Consider the following 22,503-nt stretch of genomic DNA (forward strand, 5'->3'; position numbering starts at 1 on the left):
CAACTTGTGAGTTAAATCATTTAATAATTATTATTGATGTCAACAAAAATCATTATCTTACAAAACAATATCGGAGGGCGGTTAAGTTTTGAACACCTTTTAAGCATACATTATTCCCCGCTATTTTCCTATTAATTATATATTTTTGTAATGTTATTATATATCTAAAATAATTAAGCCTGTAAGTTGTAAGTATTTTCGATTACATATTTTATAATTTTGATCTAATCGAAATATACAAATTGCTGTGACACTTTACATATACGCACAGTACAGTAAGAAGTTCGATGTATAAATTGTACCTTATAGTTGAACGCCCACTATTTAAATATATATAAATATACTCTATATAACTTTCACCTAACACATAAAATGAAAAATTATTAATTGAGTTAAATTACAAGATATAATATATTTCAACTAGGTTGATGCATGTGCATAATCTATACTCTATACTACTATTTAAAATGAAGTAGCTTTCTTTTGTTGGGGATAAACTCCCAAACTATTTATTCAATCATCGTGAAGTTTTTTTAAATTAAAGAGCACATCACAGAGGAGGGTTTAGGCATAAATTTAGTCCGATAAAGTTAATAAATAATTAGTTATTATTAATTAAAATAAACGTGTAAATTGTATACGTATACATTTTTTAGTAAGAAATAGTAGCTGGCTGAAAATAAATAATAATCAAACCCGATAACCACAAGGTATCGCGTGGAATCATAAACAATTATTATAATTATTTAGTTTAGCAAAAAAAAAAACAATTAATTTTATCTGAGTATCTATTATTAGTATTTATAATCAATGGTGTTACATTAGTTATTGGTAAAAAATAACTAATAACTAATTTAATTTTCACAAATTGCTTGCTAAGATGGTTGAGTTGCACTTATAGCCGCTCACAGTCAAAATAAAAAATATTATTCATGTAGAGTAAATACTGAGCATGGGGTACGATAATAATAGTATAATATAATATAATATCCTACCTGGTAATATATTGCTCACATTAAAACAAGCGAGTCCCATGTTTAGATTTGGCATTTTCAACGAGCAACGAAGTACTAGGGATCAGCTAGTATACATATATAATATAATATGTTAAATAGAATAAAATGTGTACTGGGTTTAAAGAATACAAAGTGCTTGAGATTTAATATATAATATATTTTTAGTTGGTAAAAATACAACTTTTAATTTATTATTCCCTATTTCTAAATACAAATTTATTTGCAACGAGAAATCACCAATGCACACTATAAAGGAATTGGGTTTTCATAATTTAATTATTTCTGATCGACTTCGATGTAACATTATATAAATATAATTGTTGGTTCAGTGGATGTTTGGCAAACCGTAGTCTTTGAACTGTTCTATAGGTATTTTATAAAATAAATATTTCAATCCATAATACGAAATCATAATAATTACCTATTCAACATTACTATAACATGATTAAAACTTCGTAAAATAAAAATAAAGACATACCTATGCTTATAAAAAGTTTTCCGATACACAAAATCTCAGATTGGACGTCCAAGACTTCTCAGAGGTTTCGGTTCATCATAATACAAAATTGAATTTTTGTTTAACACTTGTATATTTTTATCATGCCTATATTTCTAACACAAATTTTCAAAAATCGATTATATTATGCATTTCAAATTTTAAACCTATAAAACAGAACCAAACGCAAAAACTAAACAGCTTTTTATTACCTATATGATATGGTTTAAAATATGTATTTTTATTTTTATTTCATACAGTATAGCTATGACATATAAAATCTATGTATAAATGACTAATATAATATAAATCTATAAATTAATTTAGAAAAATACAACTCTCAACTATATAGCGGTCTTCAAGAAAAATCGACTGTAACAGATAATCTTAATGCATGAAACGTTGGACGATTTTATTTCGATGTCGACGGTTCAACCAATAATCGTACAAACGAAACGTCATGAAATTTATAAATTCAACGGCACTGATCAATGACGCCCCGAGAAAAAGTCCACAAACTCCTCCGTAGCCGACTAGAAAAAAAATCACAGATCAAACATTTTATCTCGCTTACATTCACACAATACTATACATGTTATACTATATGTATACCCCAACTTTGCCTGGGCAAGAATGAACAAACATGATATAACATTATAATGCGGTGTTATTTCTGTTTATACCTAACATTGTGAACATACGCCATATGTAGGTAATCCACTGGTAACGGATTAAATAAATCACTTGGTACATCCTTGGTATACGTGATTTACCTTACTATCTAAATTTTCCTGATATCTTTAAAAACAGTCTCCGAAATTGTCATCACCTTTAGTCGATTGGTTTCTGAGTCTATAAGTTATAGATATAATCACATTGCATTTTGTTGTATATTTGAGTAACAAAACTATAAACTAAATATTATTTTATTTAAAAAAAAAAACGTCATGTAGCCACTCACGGGGGTCGGCTAGTCTATTACCAGTTTAAATTAATAAATTAATTTAAATTGTATTTTTGTAACTAATGACAACGCTAGCTATATTATAATATAAACAAAAAATTATTTGATTTTCATGGGTCACAATGAATTTTATATGTGAGCTTATATCTATATAAAATTAGAAACCTATGATTTAGAGATTCAATGCACTTAGAAAAAATATAGTTTTAATTTCTATGATTTAATTATTCAATTGATTGATATTTTTACCATTTTTTTATTTTTTATCTCAAGCATCGGGCACTACGGTTCATGGCCATTAGCATTTTGTAGGGGATTACGGTTGGTTTTGAAATGATGAACACGTGTATATGTGGAGGACTCCTCACTAGAACCTCGTGTTGTCATCTATCCAAGATATATGGACGCCAGTCGAGGCTTGACCTCAGAAAACGTTAATGACTGAGGCCAACCACTGAGCAACAACATTCATATTAATGGATATCATAATTTAAGCTTCCTAAAATAATATTAGTTTTAAGGAAAAACTTTTAAATGTTAACGATATATTTTTAATGTCTTATTATTTCTCAATTTAACAACTGTAATAATATAGTATCGAATGAAAGAGATGCTGCTATGCTAACGAATATGTATTTTAAATTCTGAGAGGTATAACCAATGGGATTTTCGATTATTTTCTAATAAAGTGTTAGCTGATAGGTTATATACCTACTACAAAATGGTTTTAATGCAATATCCTCTTGTATAGAGTTTCCATCAAATATCATTTTGAATTTAGCACCAGAGTTTAATTCATTCTCTCCAGTTTCGTTAGAGTATAAAAGTTCGATGTATAAAAAAAGATATGCTTTAAGTTTTAGAAATAAATTCTGTTAGTGTGGCTGTTTATTTGGGAAAATCTATAAAATGTTGGTCAATAAAACCAGATTAATATATTTTTTATAATTATGCCTATGATGATTATTGGTTTTGATGAACATTTCTGTGTCTATTAAGAAAACATTAAAAAAAAAAAATGAATTTGCTTTAGAGTGGTCGAATTTTTACTAAATGTAATATTTATTATTATTTTTTTAATCGTTATAAAATACATGATCGATAAGATGGCTATTTTGAAAATTTAAAAAAATTAACTGCATAGAAAATGTTTCGAAAAATTAATTAAATATTATTCCATTAAATAAGAATATTAAACTTCTATATTTTTAACTGTAAAAAAAACTGCAATTAAATTATTTATTTGCCAGAGAAATTAAGAGTGAAATGGGACTTTTGGGACATACTGTATAATGAAAACCTGTATATAAATAATGTCGCTATTATACGAACATAGGTCATGTTAATTTTATTTCAAGGAAGAAAACCGGTGGAATTTCCATTTTTTTTTCAGGTAGTAAAAAAGTATCGTAGGAATTTACACGAAAAAAGGTTTGAAAAGGTCGTAATTGGTGGAATTTACATGTGTTGGCTCAATTTGTCAGAAACTATTTAGTAAACATCGTTTATAATAACCGGTTGTAGTGATCTACTGAGATTAATGACCTGAAATCTGGCGAACTCCTTTAATGTTATATAATATGCTAATTTGTAATGGCGAGTTTGACGTTCTTTTAATGACTATACAGGATGTAATGTCGTTTACTTTTGGTAATTAGACAAATATTTTATCTGAAATAACCACACAATATTACACTATAGCAATATTATTATTGAACACTTGCTCACATAACTGTAGGAAAATCAGAGTTGAAATTTGTATTAGCTGGTTTTACGTTTTTTGGGTTCTACTCTAACAAGTTGTCAGTTTCCAGTTAAAAAATGTGCACTGTGCGCAAACGAGTCTAACCGATACGAACGTAGCAAATATTATGTGTTAAATTTTGTGAAATAACCATTAATAATGCACACAATTTGACTTATTATCAAGCTTGAACACATGAACAAAATATGTGCATTCCATGGTTTTTGCGGTATATTTTTAATTTTTAGTCAATTATAACGAGTATGTAATATGTTACAATTTAAACATTTTCATAACATTCTTAAAAATATCAAAATACCCATCAGAACGCACAGGTAATGTTTTTACCTATACTTTTGATTATAAGTCAATTCTCTCTATTTTTAAAGCTGTGTTTGCTGATTAGGTGTAACAAATTAACGTTTTTAATTTCGATACGCTTTATGAGTATACCGATATAATATCTTTGGATGTCTGTAAACATTGTTTTCATCTGGGGAAGAGTCTGCGGCGCCGTCGCATCCGTCCGTTTATTTATAGTTATTATTTGAATAAAACAATAATTAATTAGGCATAATATTATATATTATTTTATATTTACCTAGGGCATTCATAAAGTCAAACACTAAATCTGTTTCGTACAAGAAGCACGTAGACCTATGGAAGAAAACATCAACTGTAATTTGGTCGGCCCTTGATCTGAAAACAGCAACAAAACATCGTTTCGGACTCATTAACAGTAAAATTATATCGTTTTTATCATTAGATACAAAATATTTCGGTGCGGCTGGGAGTTATTGTAACTAAAAAAAAGATATTTAATAAACATAATATTGTTGATTTATCATTATGAAATTATTATTGAATTTTATAAGTCACGAAGGTCTACTACGATAATATCTATATAAATCATATTTTTGGAGGTTTTCTCCCTGTACATGTGTCCAGATGTAGCCTTATTAATTACTCGAGAATCGAGACGATCATTTCAACATCATTTCTATTTGAATCTCAGGACATTTTTTTGTTTTTGATTTTTTAATACAACAAAATTACAAACCATCTACTGTACTAATAATAAGTTGTATTATCAAGACTTAATAATAATATTTTGTAATGTACCTTATTGTGTACCGATAAAAGGTGAACATAAAAGCTATTATCATCATAATATAGAATGTTATTACATAGCCGTGTGGGCCATGATATTGTTGCGAATGCATTCTTATATGCATTCTTTTCTACAAAGTATTCTTAGGATCTTTGAGTCAGTACAAAAGTCCAATCATGTGATGCGGGATTCGAGCTATGACCTGCATAATTTTAAAAGTTAAATTTTGCACTTTTTGAAACATTTTTCATTTTAAAGTTATTGATCCAAATTCCCCATATTTGCATACACTGTATAAATGTGTAGGTACCAAAAAAAATATTGTGACTTTTGATTTAGATAAGATAATTTAAAAATTATGTTTTGTTTAAAATTCTGAATTCATATATTTTTTTTTCGTAATAACCTATCAAATAAGAAACACCGTTGAATACGCTCTGCTCTGTAGATGACAGTGATTGTACATCGTCATTGAGTGGGTTACTGTTAGGGCAATATTAAATTTGAATTTAATAATACATCTTTGTATGCAAAATATATTCAAAGAGGAGATGACCTGTCAGCTTGTAATTATATTTGAGGATATTTTTAATTGATTTATACTACTATTTAGTAATTTGTTTTTTTTAGTACCTAGTACGGTAGATTCAATTTAATTTATTTTGTGAACAAATTGCTTATAGCGAATAATAGTAGGTATACTTAGAAGTATAAATATTTTAGAGTATCTGCAAATAATATATTATTTTAAATTATAACTGAAATCTTAACTTTTCGTTTAAGCATCAATTGTATGATAATTTTAACATCAAATCTCTATGAATACATGTATATACATATATTTTGTGATACATTTTGTTTTAAAATGTTTCGAATAATGTGTTTAAATGATGTAATTTCTAATTTGAAAGTTTTATAGATGTGAAAAGTTGAATCACAAATGATAAATTGTGAACTTTTATAAGACCATGATAAATTGTTGCATATTTTATCATAAAATATAAATACTATTCAAATATCGAAAACCGAAATTATTTCTAAAAAATCAGACATTTTCTAATATATTGAGTGTTTAGTGCAAATAAAAAATGCTTACGTTTCATTTAATACAACAATGTTAGACTTGTACTGTTGACTACGACAATCTCCTGGACATTTGCATCTGAGATTTGTTGATAAATTTTTGTCGCGATCTACGATGTTGATAAAACTTGCTGAAAACGAGGTTCAAACAATTAATTTTTATTCAACTATAATATATTATGATATTATGTCCATTCAAACGGTTAGACGAGAAGATCACTAATATTACACGAAACAATTAATATCATCATGTGATAGTCCCTTAACACATTTAATTGAACAATGAAACAAATCGCTATATCTTAGGATGGCCTATTATAAAAGGATGGTTTTTAGATGTTAAAAAAATTTCAAATATTTATATTAACCTTGGAATTTTGTTAGTTGAGTTGTAAACATAATATTTATAGATTTTGGCTTCAAAATGGTGCCTCAGAGTATAATTGCTTTTTGATATTATATTTTGTATGAAGCGAGATAGATTTCATAAAAATGCAAAGTTTGACCTTTCAGATGTTTATTCAAATTATTATTCACGGAGTGATCTATTTATACGAATTCACCCTAATGGTTATTTTTATTGAATTTTTATGCTTTTCAAAAAAAAAAAAATGTCCATAGTTCATTGAAGCACTATTATCACACTCCGTTCGTAAATACATTTTTTAGAAAAATGTTCTGCTTCCGATTATACAATTAAATATCGTTATTTTAAAATATTATCAAAACTAATGCTATAGTAGGGAATAATATTATCCAAACTATTATTCAAACTGTGTTTATAAATATTTTTGAAAAACACAAAATTTGCATAAAGCAATTAATTTAGGCGGATCACTAACTGAAATAAATATATCAACTGACATTTGAAAAAAAATGCAGGATACAGTTATTTTCCTAAAAATTAATTATTTAAGGTCAGTGTAGTATATAATTATAATATAAACTAAAGTCGCTCATAGAGTCGCTCAAAAGGTCACAAATTCGTAATGAATTGTTTATAACAATAATTATGTTACCTATACAAAATCGATGCTACCTTTTAGTTTCATTATTTTCCATGAGTATTGTATTATAAACGTAATTATATAGTATGTACTCGACAAAAATGTAATTTGAGACTTGTCACCGAATTCACGTAATACAACTATAACTATTACGTAAATAACAAAAATTGTATCAATAGAGGACGAAATAAAATACAATTTTTTCATTCTGTACTAACGACATTTTAAGCCTAGGTTAGATCGTAGAATCCGAGGACGACCACTTATTGAGATTTAACAGTTCTCTAAAACCCGAATGACTATAAAGACCTATCCGGAACCCTATATTGACCTTCAACAGCAGGAAATCATGTTTGAGTCAATTATTCTAGCACTATATTTATAAAATGATGTAAATTTTTTTCAACATTTTGAATTTGATACATATTTTTAAAATAGAACACAAGCTAAACGCTTGCGAGAGCATATGTATACTATGTAATCTATTTGAACAAATAAATATTTCCTATTTTATCGATTACATTGGATCCAAGAATTTAAAATGTAGTATGTAAATACTCAACCCACCCAAGGCTAAAAAAAATCATAAATGTTGACCGAGATAATTTAAATTTGTAATCCCTTCTTATTTATTGTAGTGAAAGCGTTCATTATACAGAAATAATAAATAATTAAATACAAAAACCTTAAAATCTATCCTGCCTGGTATAAGGTTATCAAAAAATAATTTTAATAATGATATTATAAAGATTTTAACAAATGTTTGTTTTTTTTTGATTGTTTTTACCGATTATTTTAAAAAGTAATAAGATTTTTCTTTTTTTAACCACCAAAATAAAAACTAAATCCTATTTTTTACCAGAAACCTCCTTCAAACTTTATGATCGGAGCATTTTGTCTGTGTCATCAGACACAAAAAATACTAATTGTAAAAACAATACATTTTTCGCTTCGTTTAAATCTAAAACTATATTTGGAAATATTTTTTGAAACACTCCAACAACAAAGGATATAACCTGTCAGAGGTCGAGAATTTGGTTACAATACGATTGAGAAAATTTTACCTTTTTTGGCGTAATATTGAAAACGCTCAAAACGGAACAATGAAATAACCATCGACACCAAAAAACAGTACTATTAAGAGCAAAATTCTGTGCAAGGTTGCCATATTATGTAAGTACCACTGTGGTGTGTATGTATTTTACATTCAAATTTATTATTAAAATCATAAAAATGCAAGTCAAAACCCATACACAAACTATACAAAATTACACAAAAATTGAAAATATACTTAAAAGAGTATCGTTTATATTTTAAATTTTTAAATCAATGCCGCGTGTATGTATTTTATACATCGTTCATTTTTTATATCGTTATCTTTGTATTTATATTTTATAGATCATTAATATTGATGGATTCAGTAATATACTATCTCAAATAACAATAGGTAATCATTAAACTCAAAGTTTCAATTACTGTATTATATCATATATTTTCGAAACCATACAGAATGTAACAGGAATACCTGACAATAACTTTTGTTCTAATCAATATTGACGTCGCATGGAATTATAAAAACTAAGCGTTTTCAAGGTCAACATAGGTTTGAACAGTAAAAGAGGAAGCGGCGACAATGACCGTTCTCAATCGTTTTTTTATCGGCACTTCGAACAATATTGATAGGTATTACCTTTAGGGAAGAAACTACTGTGCATAAAAGTATATTATGATTATGAATTTATGAAAAAACTAGAAGCAACCGGTTTATAATATTATATAATATTATATAATGCATAAATAATACGTGTTTGACAGTAATAATAATTACACGAATGTTCTGCCAAGCATACAAGTCCTTCTACGTTGCACTCGGGATAGGGAAGATCTGAAATCAACAACAATAATAATATTATTATTATTTTATTATTGTCCAAACCGGCATCGATTGTTCTAAGTATTCGTAAGGCTTAATACCCGAACCAGAAATGTATCGTTACCGTGTCACAATAATGGTACAAGGCATCATTTTTAGTTTTGGTTTTTATTTTTTTTTTTACCTTTTTCGTAGTGAAAATAATAGAAACTCGGCACGCACTTGCAATCGTGAAACATAAACCGTTGATAGCAGTTGAACAAACAGTTTGACCTCAAATAGCCTCGGCCCAAGTAGGTCTTTTCGTCAGGGTACAGACAGTGTCTCTTTTCGGGTTTCACGCGTATGAGACGTGCCGTCGGAATCACCTTATCGCCCCACACTTTTATATAGCCGCTGGTACCTTTGGCCACCATCATTCCCCGATCGATCGGCAAGCCACTCGGGTCTCTAATCATAACCTGTAGATATTGATATAAATAAATAAATCGGAAATTATTGGAAAAATCTAATTGTGATTTGCAATATCGAGTACGCCACAAGGGTTACATGAAATTGTCATTCGTTAAGACTGTTGATATTAATAGTTAGTATTGGCTTGTTAAAAATAATATTTGGGTAGGTACTTAATAAAGCTTGAACTTAGTCACATTTGTATGTCCTTGTTTTTGGGTCGATAAATTAATTTACTGGTTGGAAAGGTATATTGTGATTTCATAAATTTTTTCGGTGCGAACTTGATGATTGATACCATTTTAAATAAGATTTTTTTAATTCATGACCAACAATATGATTTATACTTCAAACCTTGAATTATTATTCTACAATGTCGGACCTATTATCTTTTTTAAAAATGGATTATACAAAATAAAATAAATATTTTTTAGAAATTCATGTAATATATTAAAAATAAACTTATTATTTCCATTAAAAAAACATTTATATATTAATACATACATTTGTGCATGAGAATTTAGTGCATTTTTACTTTTTAGAGCGTTATTGTTCGATCATCATATTTATTAATGTAAATGAATATGTTAAATATTTTTTAAGGTTTAAAATATTAAATTGTTTAGATGCATAAAATAATACCCATTCGAAATGATGGTAAAACAAAATGTATTACGGTTCTGGAAAGCGTGGAGCTGGAGAGAGGGATACACTAAGTAGGATATGAATGATCTCCGAAATTGCTTTTATTTCATTTCAAATAATATTATTCTTTTTATAACAATATAAAACATATGATAATATATATATTTAATATGGAAAAATCGACATAAGCAAAATAATTTGCAAAGGACAATGTAGTCTCAATTTGTTTTATTTTATTAATAGATTCTGATAATAAGATACCAGAAGCCTCCAGATTTTTTATTTCTGAAGGAATGAAACCAAAATTAGATTTTATATAAATTAGATTAGTCTCTGCACTTGATTTAAACATAAGTTCTTATGCTTCTTTTATAGTAGTCGAATCATCATGATTTAATTCAAGCAAAACTTTTTTTATGTAAGAAAAATTCTCACAACAGTAATCTACAGCATTTAGCCAGGTTCTCCATCACGTGATTACGGGTTCGGGTGGCAATGGAATTCCTGGAGCAAGAGTTTTAAACATTTGTGTACGATATAGTGATTTGAAAAATATTTTTTATTACGCAAATTATAAGTTTATTGACATCTTGAAAATTTGATCTTATTTCTTCCGCAACTCTATGAATTGCATGCGCCACACATGTAACATGTTCCATTTTTTAATACAAAGTGCAAATGGCTCTTCCTGTTCTCACCATTTATGGGGCAGCATCAGATACAAAAATGAGGACATTATAGTGTTTTATTCCTTCAGGCCATAATGTAAACAAGGCTTTATCGGATGATTTTGCAATGGTTGAATGATTTGTTTTTTCCAAGTCATCAGAATATAACAAAAATATTTTTCCTGAATTTTCTGCTTCCAGGGTACCAATAACCATATTTACTACATAGCGGCCTTCAACATCTGTCGTTTCATCTTCACTAACCCAAATTTTTTTATCGCCTACATAGTATCTAATATTTCGTATTTTATTTAAATAGAATTTTTCAACATGATTTTACGCAATGTAGACTCGTCTGGGATTTTAAATTTCATATTTTTTTCTAAAAAATTTTTAAAATTTGTGTTATTTATTTTAGCAAGCGGAATATTAGCTGCTAATGTTTCACAAAGCTCTAAATTAAATGACGATTGATCACTATTTTTGTTAAATTAGATAATAGTACTAGATTATTTTGTTTCACTTCATTCAGTTTTCGTTGAATTCCAATTATCTCGACTGATGTGTTGTTGAATTGTAAATTTCTTTTCGGAGGCAACTGTAAACATTACAAACTTTACAAAAAAGTATCATACCATACGTAGCAAAAATATCGGCACCAAACTCTCTCACAAAACTGCGTAAACGACTTCCTATAGTTGACTTAATTTTCGGCATTTTGTACAGTTAAAATCGGTAGAACTACATACGTACGTGTCGAATTCACTACTGAAACTACTATTGTATACAGTTATGGGTACGTTCGATATTTAATCTTATCGGGTAAATCGACAATTATATTACTTTTTCAATATCAATGGACTGGAGTAGGTAATTGCCTATTGGTACTAATTGGGATTACCTTTACAACACATATTAACAAAAATTAATTTAAATACACAAAATGAACGTAATATTTGTAATATTACTTAAAATGACGTTTAAAAATGTAATCAAATGCATTTAACACAAAAAATGCAAAATAAAAATTACATATTTTAAATTGTTATATTATGAAACAAATTTAGGTTTGGGTTAGAATTGTATAACACTTGAAAAATGTAAAAGTCACAAAAATCCTAGCTCTAGTTATAACAGACATTTTTATAAGGCGTAACAACTCGAGTAAATCGATAATATTTTATCGATTGCGTTATTATGAGTGTTAAGGGTAAGTGTGAAGAAAAAAAATTAAAAATGTACACGTAACCCATAGATATCACGACATGACATTTATTTATTATTTACCCTTCGTAAAAATTGATGAAAAGGTTTTTTGGAAATGTACGTACAAAAAGTGTTAGGAGATCGTGAGTGAAGTTTATGAAATGGAAACGTTTGTAAATATGTTATATAACATTATATTTTACAAGCGTAGTTTACCTTAGGAAAAATTTGAGTCTTTCAGAAGTTCAAAAATATACACATAAAGTCATAAGCTGTCATGAAGATCAAGTATAAGTAGATATCATATTGCATTTTTACATTTACTTGCACTAAATGTAATAATCTCTATACAATAGGTACTAGTATCAAATATTGAATATATCTGAGTTGGATATCATACTACAAAATATAAATATTAGATTTTTATTTTTAGACTTTACCTATTAGTCATCATTCATCAATGACTTCGTCGACTATAGTACTTTGATATTCAGGTGACATAGCAAGCTTATATTTGAAAAATAATAATTTAATTTGTAAGTCTATAGCTATTAATTGTTATTAATTTATTATAGTAGTCAAGAAGCATTTTCAATAAAAAAAACTGTGGCGTTGAAGCCCCCTATTTTTTTTAAACAGTCTTGTGACCGCAATATGCATGTTAAGCCACTTTACCACCCCCTCCTTTCCACACACCCTTTTCTTTCCACATACCCCTTCATTCAATAATCACATATTTAATAATGACTTTGAACGGTACACATTACTTACGAATCTTACGAGAGCAAAAATATTGTTTGGTTTTTGAATATTGAAAAGTTAAAAATGACCAATGTGGTATCCAAAAAGAAATCACATCTGGTCATTGAAATTAAAGGAGTATAATATAAGCATAACATTTAGTATATAATATGATATAAATTATATATTATATGCATTTATACTATAATGGGTAGGTAGTACTAGGTACTAATGATATTTATGATAATTCGAGTAGGATCATGAAAAGTCTAGAACGTCAATTTTGTTTAATTATTAATAAAATACTATAAGTAATAATCGAAAACATTTTTGAAAATTATAGATGTTATCCTCAATATTGTCTGTTTATCGCACTCCACTATCATAATATTATAGTAGTAAGTCCCATTTCACAGATACACACATGATTGGTATATGAAAATTTTCAATTTAGTACATTGTTGCAGTTCGAAATCGACTTAAATATCGTCGGATAAAATTAGTATAAATAAAATCTCGAGAATTTTAAAATGTATTTTTAAGCTATTTTAAAAGTTTTGAAAATCAGATAACTGTAAAACTCTTAATCATTGAGTTCATTAGATAAGCTTAGTAGGTAGTTAAGAACAGCTATAATTTTGGTTGTAAAATGTGTAGCTTAATATAAAATTTTATTTACCAAAATAATTATGAAAAATTTTGTTCAAAACGCAATACTGGCGTCCAAAGTAAATTTCTGCTATAACGGCAGGGTTTGTAGTTATAAAGAATAATATAGAACATTATTATTGAGATTTATCGTCTTCACAATGTCGTTAGGATCGTGTAAGCAAATAAAATGTGCATAAAACTGTGCACTAATATACTATTAGTTGTATAATTATCATATCTTTGTAAGCTCTCACCACTATTCCACTCTTGGCATTGATGTAGGATGGAATCTTTTGGGCACGCATGGAAAACCACAAGCCAGACCACGGGCCGCTTCCACCAGTTCTCCTAGGCCTCTTGAAAGTTCCCCGATCAACCCTATCTTCGTCAATCCAGTAGTTACTTAAGTCCTCGTGCATTCCGTAAAATTGCGTTTTTCTAAAACATATGAATACGCATTAATGCTAAATTAACGCTTGATCAACCAGACTAATGATCAAAATATATCTTATTCCCAACTATAGACCAAATTTATTTGCAGTAAAAATAATTATGTCAAAATTGCTATGAATTACCAGTGCATTTACCAGTTGAATGGTAAATTCCTATAGGTAATATATTTATTAAAATGATAAAATTGCATTAAAAAAATAAATATGGACAAATTCCTATAATAATATAACATAAGGTATAAATTTACAAATTAAAAAAATGTATAAAATAGCGATTAATTGTATTTTATGTACCTATTCGAAAATGTAAATATTATATTTACTTCACTAAACCTACGTATTAGTTTTCCTAATTACAATTTTTATTTAGGTATACATTTCAAAGCTTTTGTATTTTAAAATTGTATTTTAATTTAGGAAAGCACTAAATATGTTTAAATAATGAAAAAGTGTGGTTAACGTACAAGTTGCATATTTAAAATAATTCGAAACATGTAGTTATTTATCCAACATATTGATTACCATGACCTCAGAATAAGTAAAGATAGTAAAGTATGTCCTCATTTTTTTCAAGATATTAATTTTTCTTTGATTTACATCACTATAATTGGGCAGTTAGGGTTATATCTTCATTTTTCAACATGTAAGGTTATGCATTTTAAGATTAATCGTTCTTCAATAGTTTTATCTTACCATCTCGGTGAGTCACCTACATTCTACGTGTTATTACATTTATTGGGAATACATTTCATTAAAGGTTTCTTGAATAATAAAGTGGATTCGTCAGTCCTTTTTGCTATTGGTCTGGTCTTAAGCTTCCTCAGGGTACTTATAAGACAACAGTTCCTTTCTCAATTCTACATTCTACCAACAACTAGTATCGTGCCTATGATTATCCCTCCTTTTTTATGTCTGTTAATGTAATTATGCGCCGATTATGTTGTGGGTGTGCTTTCATTGTACACTTTTACTATTTGTTTAATATTTTTTACTATATTATAATCTATAATTTTTTCCTAATGTATTATTAAATAAATTAATATTGCATATGAGTATATGACTATTAACTATGATACATATATTATTATTATAAACTTTAAAGTAATATGCTATTTGATTATTCCGATCTAGTGAGTTTTGTGTATAACTCAACTAAATGTTATTTTAAGAATACCAAACTATAATATTATTGTTTACTAATAATTTAATTTTACCAATATGGATGGCATTCTTTTCAAATCAACAATTTTTACCTAAACGCTATAGTATGTGAAAACTCATACAATACAAACCTACTTATAGTCACTTTTATATAAAAAAAAATTAAATCTAAAAATAAAATGTGGCGTTACCACCTAAATCTGGTCTTTCTAGTTATAATACTTAAAGGTTATGACTCATAACATTGATTGCAAGATATTTGATATAAATGTTAATTGATAATTATTATTGTATAACAAATACATACGATATCATAAACCTATAGTGATGGGTGCATCTGTGCCATAAAAATCTGACTGTATATTGTGAATTTTAATCGGAAATCGTTAAATATTTCACCGACACGCTCTGTCTATAAAATATTATATCGACACCACCACGTCGACAATAATACGTCATATTAATATATGAATTCCACTATACCGTTTACTGTATTCAGATACGTCTGAGTTGAAACTGTAACAGTAACCGTAGCATGTTTTCTGGAGTTCGAAGAGATCGCAACAGTTGTAGAAACTATTACGCCACCAGCATCTGGAGTCGAATATGCTGTCACACGGTCGAACCGCCTACACATCAATACAATACAATCATTGGCGTTGTTTATTCAGATATACAGATTTATAGTGGCGTTTTCAGGGGGAGGTTAGGGACTATGCCCCCCCCCCACTTATTCCATAAATCCCTTTATTTGTGTCCTTGGTACTACCACTACAATTAATTTAAATGTATTACTACTTATAACATCCTCATTGTCAATTTTGGGCTCACCGCTTTACAAATAGTACAAATTTGTTCGCTCGTATACTCTTAGATTTTTTTTTTTAATTATTCAATCTGCGTTATCTAGCTATTATTATTTATTGACATACGACAATACGGCATATTTTATCAATTTTTATATGTTGGAACCATGTAACCAATAATTAAGATTGTTTATGACATTACGGTTGGTATTATAGTTAATCAACGTTTACAATTGTGATTATTTTAGCTCTTTTTGGATTACATTAAAGCAAAAAAAATCTTAAATATATTATGTTTCTAGTTGTAAATGTTTGTAAAAACATTTATTTACTTTTTATGTCGTGAGGGAAGTTTGGATCTCCTGGTGTCTACGGCCCTTACTGTTATTATAAAATATCATATCACTTATTATAAATAAACATCACCTTCAGTAGCATGTCGCTGATGTTGAGTTTGTTGAGCTCGTTGTAATGTTTTTCGAAATTTTTTATTTCGATAAAATCTTGAAACAGTGGTAAACGGATTGTGGCCAAGGTCGCCATTATCTTGAATACGGCTTCATCGTACGAGCCCGGCCGGCCGGAAGAGTTGTCATACCTCGAAACGCAACATTGGGACCGTTATTTAATTGTAAATCTAGTTCCTCGAAATGTTCTATTATATTATTATGCTGTATGCTTACAAGGTTTTTATCACGGGACCGTACACTCTGCTCGGTTCACAAATGGTCACTGACGGAAACGGAGCCTCGGAATACAAATAAGAGGTGGACAATATGATGGTTTTGGTGAAACTGGACTCATAGACTTTCCAGACTTCCAGGACGCAGAATCCGGTGCCGAACAATGCGAAAGTGAACATCACCAGCCAAAATCGTCTGTTCGTACAATATTTATTCAATGCACAAAACGCGACTGTTAAAGTTGTTATGTCTGTAAGGCTAGGGTTTTGAAGAAAATTTTATTTTGACAGAGTGTGATAGAAAACTAATTTAACGCAAGACACTTAGTTTTTCAGAAAACGCTTAAGTTTTTGAAGATATATATTGTACATGGTTTTAAGTCTCGATTTTTGGAAAATTATTATATTTTTTTATATTTGTTTTCATATAATTCTATTTTAGGGTTTTACTCTTTTAAATGTCATATATTATTAATTTAATATTCTGGAGTAGAATTTATAAGAAGTTTTTCAATGTATACAATTCAAATTTCAGTATTAAGTATTTTATTAGTTATAAATGTTTAATGTTTTGATGAGTAAAGTTGTAGTGGACCAACATTTTGCAAGATATCAATGTAAGCCCATGCATATAAACTTTTAATGCTTTTTATATATTTTTATAAAATGTTCAAAAAAATTTCATATTTTTCTGTAATTATATTTTATTATCTTACTATACCATTGCCAGAAGTAATTAAAAATTCCAAAAAAAAAAAAAAAAAATAAGCCAAATCAGTCCAGTCATTTTTAAGTGATGTGATTGCCAATAAACAGCATTTAATTTTTATTTATATATAATAATAAATAAATTAATAACTACAATATTTTAGGTATGTATGGTTGGACAATTTTGTAATCAACTTTATGTGATTTATAGGAAGAGCGAATGATCACTATACAAATGTGTGACTATCATAATCTACATTCTATAGGATAGTAATAAAAAAAAAATCGAACGTTTTTTATCAATAAAAATAATGGTTAATGATATTGAACGCATTATTAATGTTATTATTGTTATTAATTTAAAAGTTAAATTGGAAATATAATACAATTTAGTTTTGACTTTAAAGTTTAAATTTAAATTAATTGATTAATTGATCAAATAATAATATCGGTAAAGTTTACGTTTATTATACTGGGAAAAAGTTAAGACCTGTGGAATTCACACATTTTATACAGGTAAAAATATCGTACCGTTTGAAATCACATACACAAAAGACACAATCGATGTAATTTATAATTGTTAAATTATTGCTTTTAATGTTTTCAACTATAATTTATATTTTGTAAAACGTTGTGGCACTGCTATAAAAAGTTATTTTATTCACTGTTATTATTATCGCTTATGCAGAACAACATTCCTAAACTGAGATACAAAACAATATGATACCTGCAATCTATGATATTTTGATCATTATAAATTTATAATATTACCTATCACTTTTATCATTAATTTCTCCTGAAATTTATAAGCTTTTTTAAATATTATGGATATCTGCATTTTAATAAAAAAAAAAATGTATAAAAATACTACTTTGTATTTGTACTTTTTTTATTGATATTACTTTTTTTTAATGATAACAACAAATTTTGATATAGTAAAAGAAAATCATTCTTTTAAAAAATTAAATTTTTTGAATTTGCATGAGAATCAAACGAAAATAAAAATGAATGGTTTTAAAAACGCATACATTTACTTAGAAAATCAGTATTTATTGATAGAAAAATCTACCTGTGTACTATAATCTTGAATTACAGCAAACCTAATGTTGGTACCTTATTTCTAACAATTTTTCGGAAATCAGTTTTACAGATTTTATAAACACTTAATATTTATTTTGAATGCTTACCGTTCACCGACGTTTTTGGCTCGAATTATGTGTTTTAACGCGTTGACGGAAATATCTAGAAAATACTCTCTACCGAAATCTTTTAGCTTTTTCTTATGTTTTCGGCGCCGATCCATTTCTGTTTCAGAAAATTCCTATTTATCAATAATCTCATTTTAGTAGGCTTTAATTGACGTGTAATTCAATATAATATTATAGCTGCTACCACAAAAAAACAGTGCCCGGAGAGCTTTCAAAGGACAAGTAAATATTTGAAATATTTTTTAATGTATCTATTTATTTTATTTTAAATACGTATATTGAAAAATAAATCGTTTAAATTATTTTTTGGTCGATTATAATGTAATAATACATAATTGTAATGCATTTAAAAAATACCTGAGTTGCAGTATAGTGTTTTTTTATTTCCGCGTGCACTGTTATTGGCGAGTAAATACCTGTTACTGCCGATATGGCATCAAAAAGGTTTTCAAAGTGTACAACTTTATATGGCAGGTCTATCGAAAACTCGTGTACATTTCCGTTTTGTTTCGAGCTCTTGTCCGACGATGACGTGTCTCTTTCACTGCTATTTGTCTGTCAAACTTGAAATACACAAAACTTAAATTGTATTAGATATAATATTATTTCGTAAACGGTTGTCACACATTGTATGATGATTAGGTATACTACAGCTTTGGTATAATGTACGGTGGTATACCACGTGAATATAATACGATAATATTTTATGTAGACAATGGTTGAGTGAAACGTTTTAGAAAATATTTATTTTTTGGGCACAACACACTTTTGCTAAACCGTTCTTCTTTCACATCAAATATGAATAGAGCTTATAAACTTTGAGTAAATTCTATAATTTGTACATTTTAGAAACTATACGATTTTAGAAGGGATTGATATTTCTACAGCTGAGACAATATATAACATAACAATATGTTCAATAAAATATATTTTATTTGCTTACATTGTTTCTATAACGATTTTTTAAATTATTATTTCATCATAAAATAATGATTATGCATAAGTGTGATTTTTAAGTTTTTAAAATCAGGATTTTAATAATTATTCTCAGCTTCCATAAATTTTAGATCCATAAAAAAAATGAAAACCAAAACGAAGGTACTAGACAAGGAAAATATTTTGGAAATAGGATGGTTAGTTCATGACAAAAATAAAATACGATAATTATTTCTATCAATATTTGTATAGGTTTGGAGAATTAGATCAATATTTATCGAATCTAGTTCCGAATGGAATAGTAAAAATCAAAAATGGAAATAGCATGACACAATTTGGTTCGGAAATCAAAAAGAACTATATGCAAGAGATGATGAAACAAATGAAACAAATGATGGTAAATCATAAACATAAATTTGGTTACGGTCACATATATATTTTAACATTAACACAAACATAATAATGTATACATATTTATAATTAAATATACCTACATTATTGTAGAAATTACAAAAAGAATTTGAACTTGAATTGGTGTTAAAAAACATAATGAGTCCATTAACGGCAAATAAATCTGTCCTTCATCATCCGGTTGTTGCCCAAAGGCTAAAAGCAGAAAGATTTGCTAAATTAAATAAGGAAAAGGTAAGACAATAATTATCGTATTGCCAGTTGTTTTTGAAAAATTATAAAAATAATAAATTAATTTTTACTGTACAATAAAAGCCGAAAAAGCACTACTCACGGTCATATATCAAGGAATTTGATAAAGTTCAGTGCAAAAATATTCCGTCAGAAGTTGAAGAAATGGGTATAAAATTCCGTGAACTGAAATTCGGGGAAAGTTGTGTTTTCGATTTTTACAAACACGGGAGAAATTTAAAACGAAAAATCAACGAACATAGCAAAGAAATTGGACTATACCTGCCGCGATCAGACTTACAAGTCAAATTAAATGACTATAACTTAAACACAATGACCAAGATTAATATAAACAATCTTGAAGTAAGTTTAGTCGTTAAATTAATATTATAGAAGTATATTGATCATACAATATTATTGAACGTTTGAACTTGAACAAAATTCGTTTCATTAAGACAAACCTGAGTCTTAGTGAAGATAATTTTATGGTCATCAAATATATACTCATAAATAAAAAAATTTTCTCCCAATATGGCCCATGTTAAATTTGAATAGTTTTGACTTTTGAACACACCTTAAATAATAATTAAATAATAGTAAAAGCGTACATAACATTTAATATTCTAGTGAGTTTGGCATTTGAGTATAAAAGTGGGATTCACTGAAAGAAAATGCGTTTAACCTTTAATATTACATCAAGGTATCCAAATTCTTTTTTTTTTTTTGCTATTTTGATGTATATTGATAAACAATAGGTTTTTACAAAAACTTAGATTTTTTTGTACCGATTAATGAGTCTCCTATGACTTTAGGCACTCACTTCTAATTTTCAAATAAGAATAATTTTTTTATCGATGCATCTTAATTAAATTCGAACGTGTGGTTTTTCAAATACTGAACTTTTGGCACGATGGACATAGAATATAAATAGGCACAAAGATATAAAATATATTTAATGTTAAGTTTATTATTATCTTTAGTCTATAGGTACTTATTAGTTATTATATACTTGGAATATTTTTAAAAATTACAATATTATTTTAATATATTAATATAAATTACTGTAATTTTTAATCATAGACCCCATACCTTTTAAATCTATCTTAATATAACAGACAAAACTTTATTTACATATATTTATTATTAAACAATTACATTATGTAGACGATGTCACTTAAGTATAATTTAGTTAACTAGTAAATGTTAGGGCTTAATTTATATTTTATAGTACCTATTAAATACATAACTATATAAGTATAATCGTCAAGTGTCACTAGTGGGTGGTTTCTTATCACGTATTTCATGTATTATTTTAACCTTTATCAAATATGCTAACTGTGCATAAATGTACAGATTGTATATATTATTGTGTAAAATAAAAATAAATAAATATAAGTATAATAGCAAATAGGTAATTAAATGTTAACGCTGTTAGAAAAGAAAAAAAAATTGTGTGACCAGTCAGATTTCATCATGACCAGCAACGTTTGTTATTAATTCTACCACCGTAAGCGACTTTAATGTAGCAATTCCATATTAGTCAAAATCGAGTATTTGATTTCCATCGACCAATTAATTTTTTTTATCGATTTCCGTAATAAAAATCATATTTTTTTTCTCAAAAGAAACGTATACAGATAGATACGCAAATAACAAAGAAGACTGTAATAAAATTATTTAGGTAAGAAGCAAATTAGTACCATGTCCAAATACTAGAACAATTTGTTTTTTGTTTCCTGAAAAACTACATTTTTGGAGTTATGAGCTCACAGCATAGTAGCTTATGACAGCAGAATTATATTAAATACATTTAGTATATTTATGTATAGTATATAATATATATTATTAATTCATACCGTTTTATCGATAACTTCAGGACCTAAAAATCTTCCACGAAATGGCGAGCAAACTAATAAAAGAACCCTATCACGGCTGTTTTTAGACCTCGAGATCGAAACGAACGCTTGTCCATTCATATACCAAATATAACAAATTCCAAATAATATTTTATCTTATCTAGTCAAGAGTATATCATCTACAGATTGTAATGCAATTTCAAATTCAATATTCAATAAACTTCAATAAAATGTATAAGTACCAGATGTTTTTTTTATTTTGTGCACAAGACAGTTTTAAATAAAATATAATTTATGAAATCAAAGCATATGCTTCCGTTTTGTTTTCATATTATATTATATAGTTGCAGTTAAAAATTATTGTAAAAATGTTGATACCAGTTGCCTCCAAAGC

General features: G+C 27.7%; 2 protein-coding genes across 2 annotated transcripts; one reads left to right on the top strand and one right to left on the bottom strand.

The window, feature by feature from the left end:
• Positions 1 to 1,706: 1,706 nt before the first annotated feature.
• LOC111036169 (pickpocket protein 19-like) lies at positions 1,707 to 19,415 on the bottom strand. Its single transcript, XM_022318097.1, has 11 exons — positions 19,033 to 19,415; positions 18,655 to 18,788; positions 16,761 to 16,955; positions 16,504 to 16,675; positions 15,755 to 15,900; positions 13,913 to 14,096; positions 9,479 to 9,755; positions 9,250 to 9,306; positions 6,428 to 6,545; positions 4,822 to 4,919; positions 1,707 to 2,045 (listed from the first exon to the last, which is right to left on the bottom strand). Exons 2-11 carry the CDS (start codon positions 18,768 to 18,770, stop codon positions 1,900 to 1,902), a joined length of 1,509 nt encoding a protein of 502 aa, XP_022173789.1. The 5' UTR covers positions 18,771 to 18,788; positions 19,033 to 19,415; the 3' UTR covers positions 1,707 to 1,899.
• A 340-nt stretch (positions 19,416 to 19,755) lies between these two features.
• On the top strand, positions 19,756 to 22,195 carry LOC111036174. The gene is made up of 5 exons (XM_022318100.1): positions 19,756 to 19,808; positions 19,864 to 20,008; positions 20,116 to 20,256; positions 20,338 to 20,616; positions 22,130 to 22,195. Exons 1-5 carry the CDS (start codon positions 19,756 to 19,758, stop codon positions 22,193 to 22,195), a joined length of 684 nt encoding a protein of 227 aa, XP_022173792.1.
• Positions 22,196 to 22,503: the final 308 nt, after the last annotated feature.

Source organism: Myzus persicae, unplaced genomic scaffold (genome assembly GCF_001856785.1).
Source record: "Myzus persicae strain clone G006 unplaced genomic scaffold, MPER_G0061.0, whole genome shotgun sequence".
NCBI lineage: Eukaryota > Metazoa > Arthropoda > Insecta > Hemiptera > Aphididae > Myzus > Myzus persicae.

Coding starts and splice junctions, on each gene's coding strand:
- LOC111036169 (XM_022318097.1), bottom strand. CDS start 18,770: ATGGATCGGCGCCGAAAACATAAGAAAAAGCTAAAAGATTTCGGTAGA. Junction 9,756..13,912: donor ATGCCAAGAGTGGAATAGTG/GTGAGAGCTTAC, acceptor CAATATCTACAG/GTTATGATTAGAGACCCGAG. Junction 9,307..9,478: donor TTATTTTCACTACGAAAAAG/GTAAAAAAAAAA, acceptor TGTTGATTTCAG/ATCTTCCCTATCCCGAGTGC.
- LOC111036174 (XM_022318100.1), top strand. CDS start 19,756: ATGAAAACCAAAACGAAGGTACTAGACAAGGAAAATATTTTGGAAATA. Junction 20,257..20,337: donor CTAAATTAAATAAGGAAAAG/GTAAGACAATAA, acceptor GTACAATAAAAG/CCGAAAAAGCACTACTCACG. Junction 20,617..22,129: donor TTAATATAAACAATCTTGAA/GTAAGTTTAGTC, acceptor CGATAACTTCAG/GACCTAAAAATCTTCCACGA.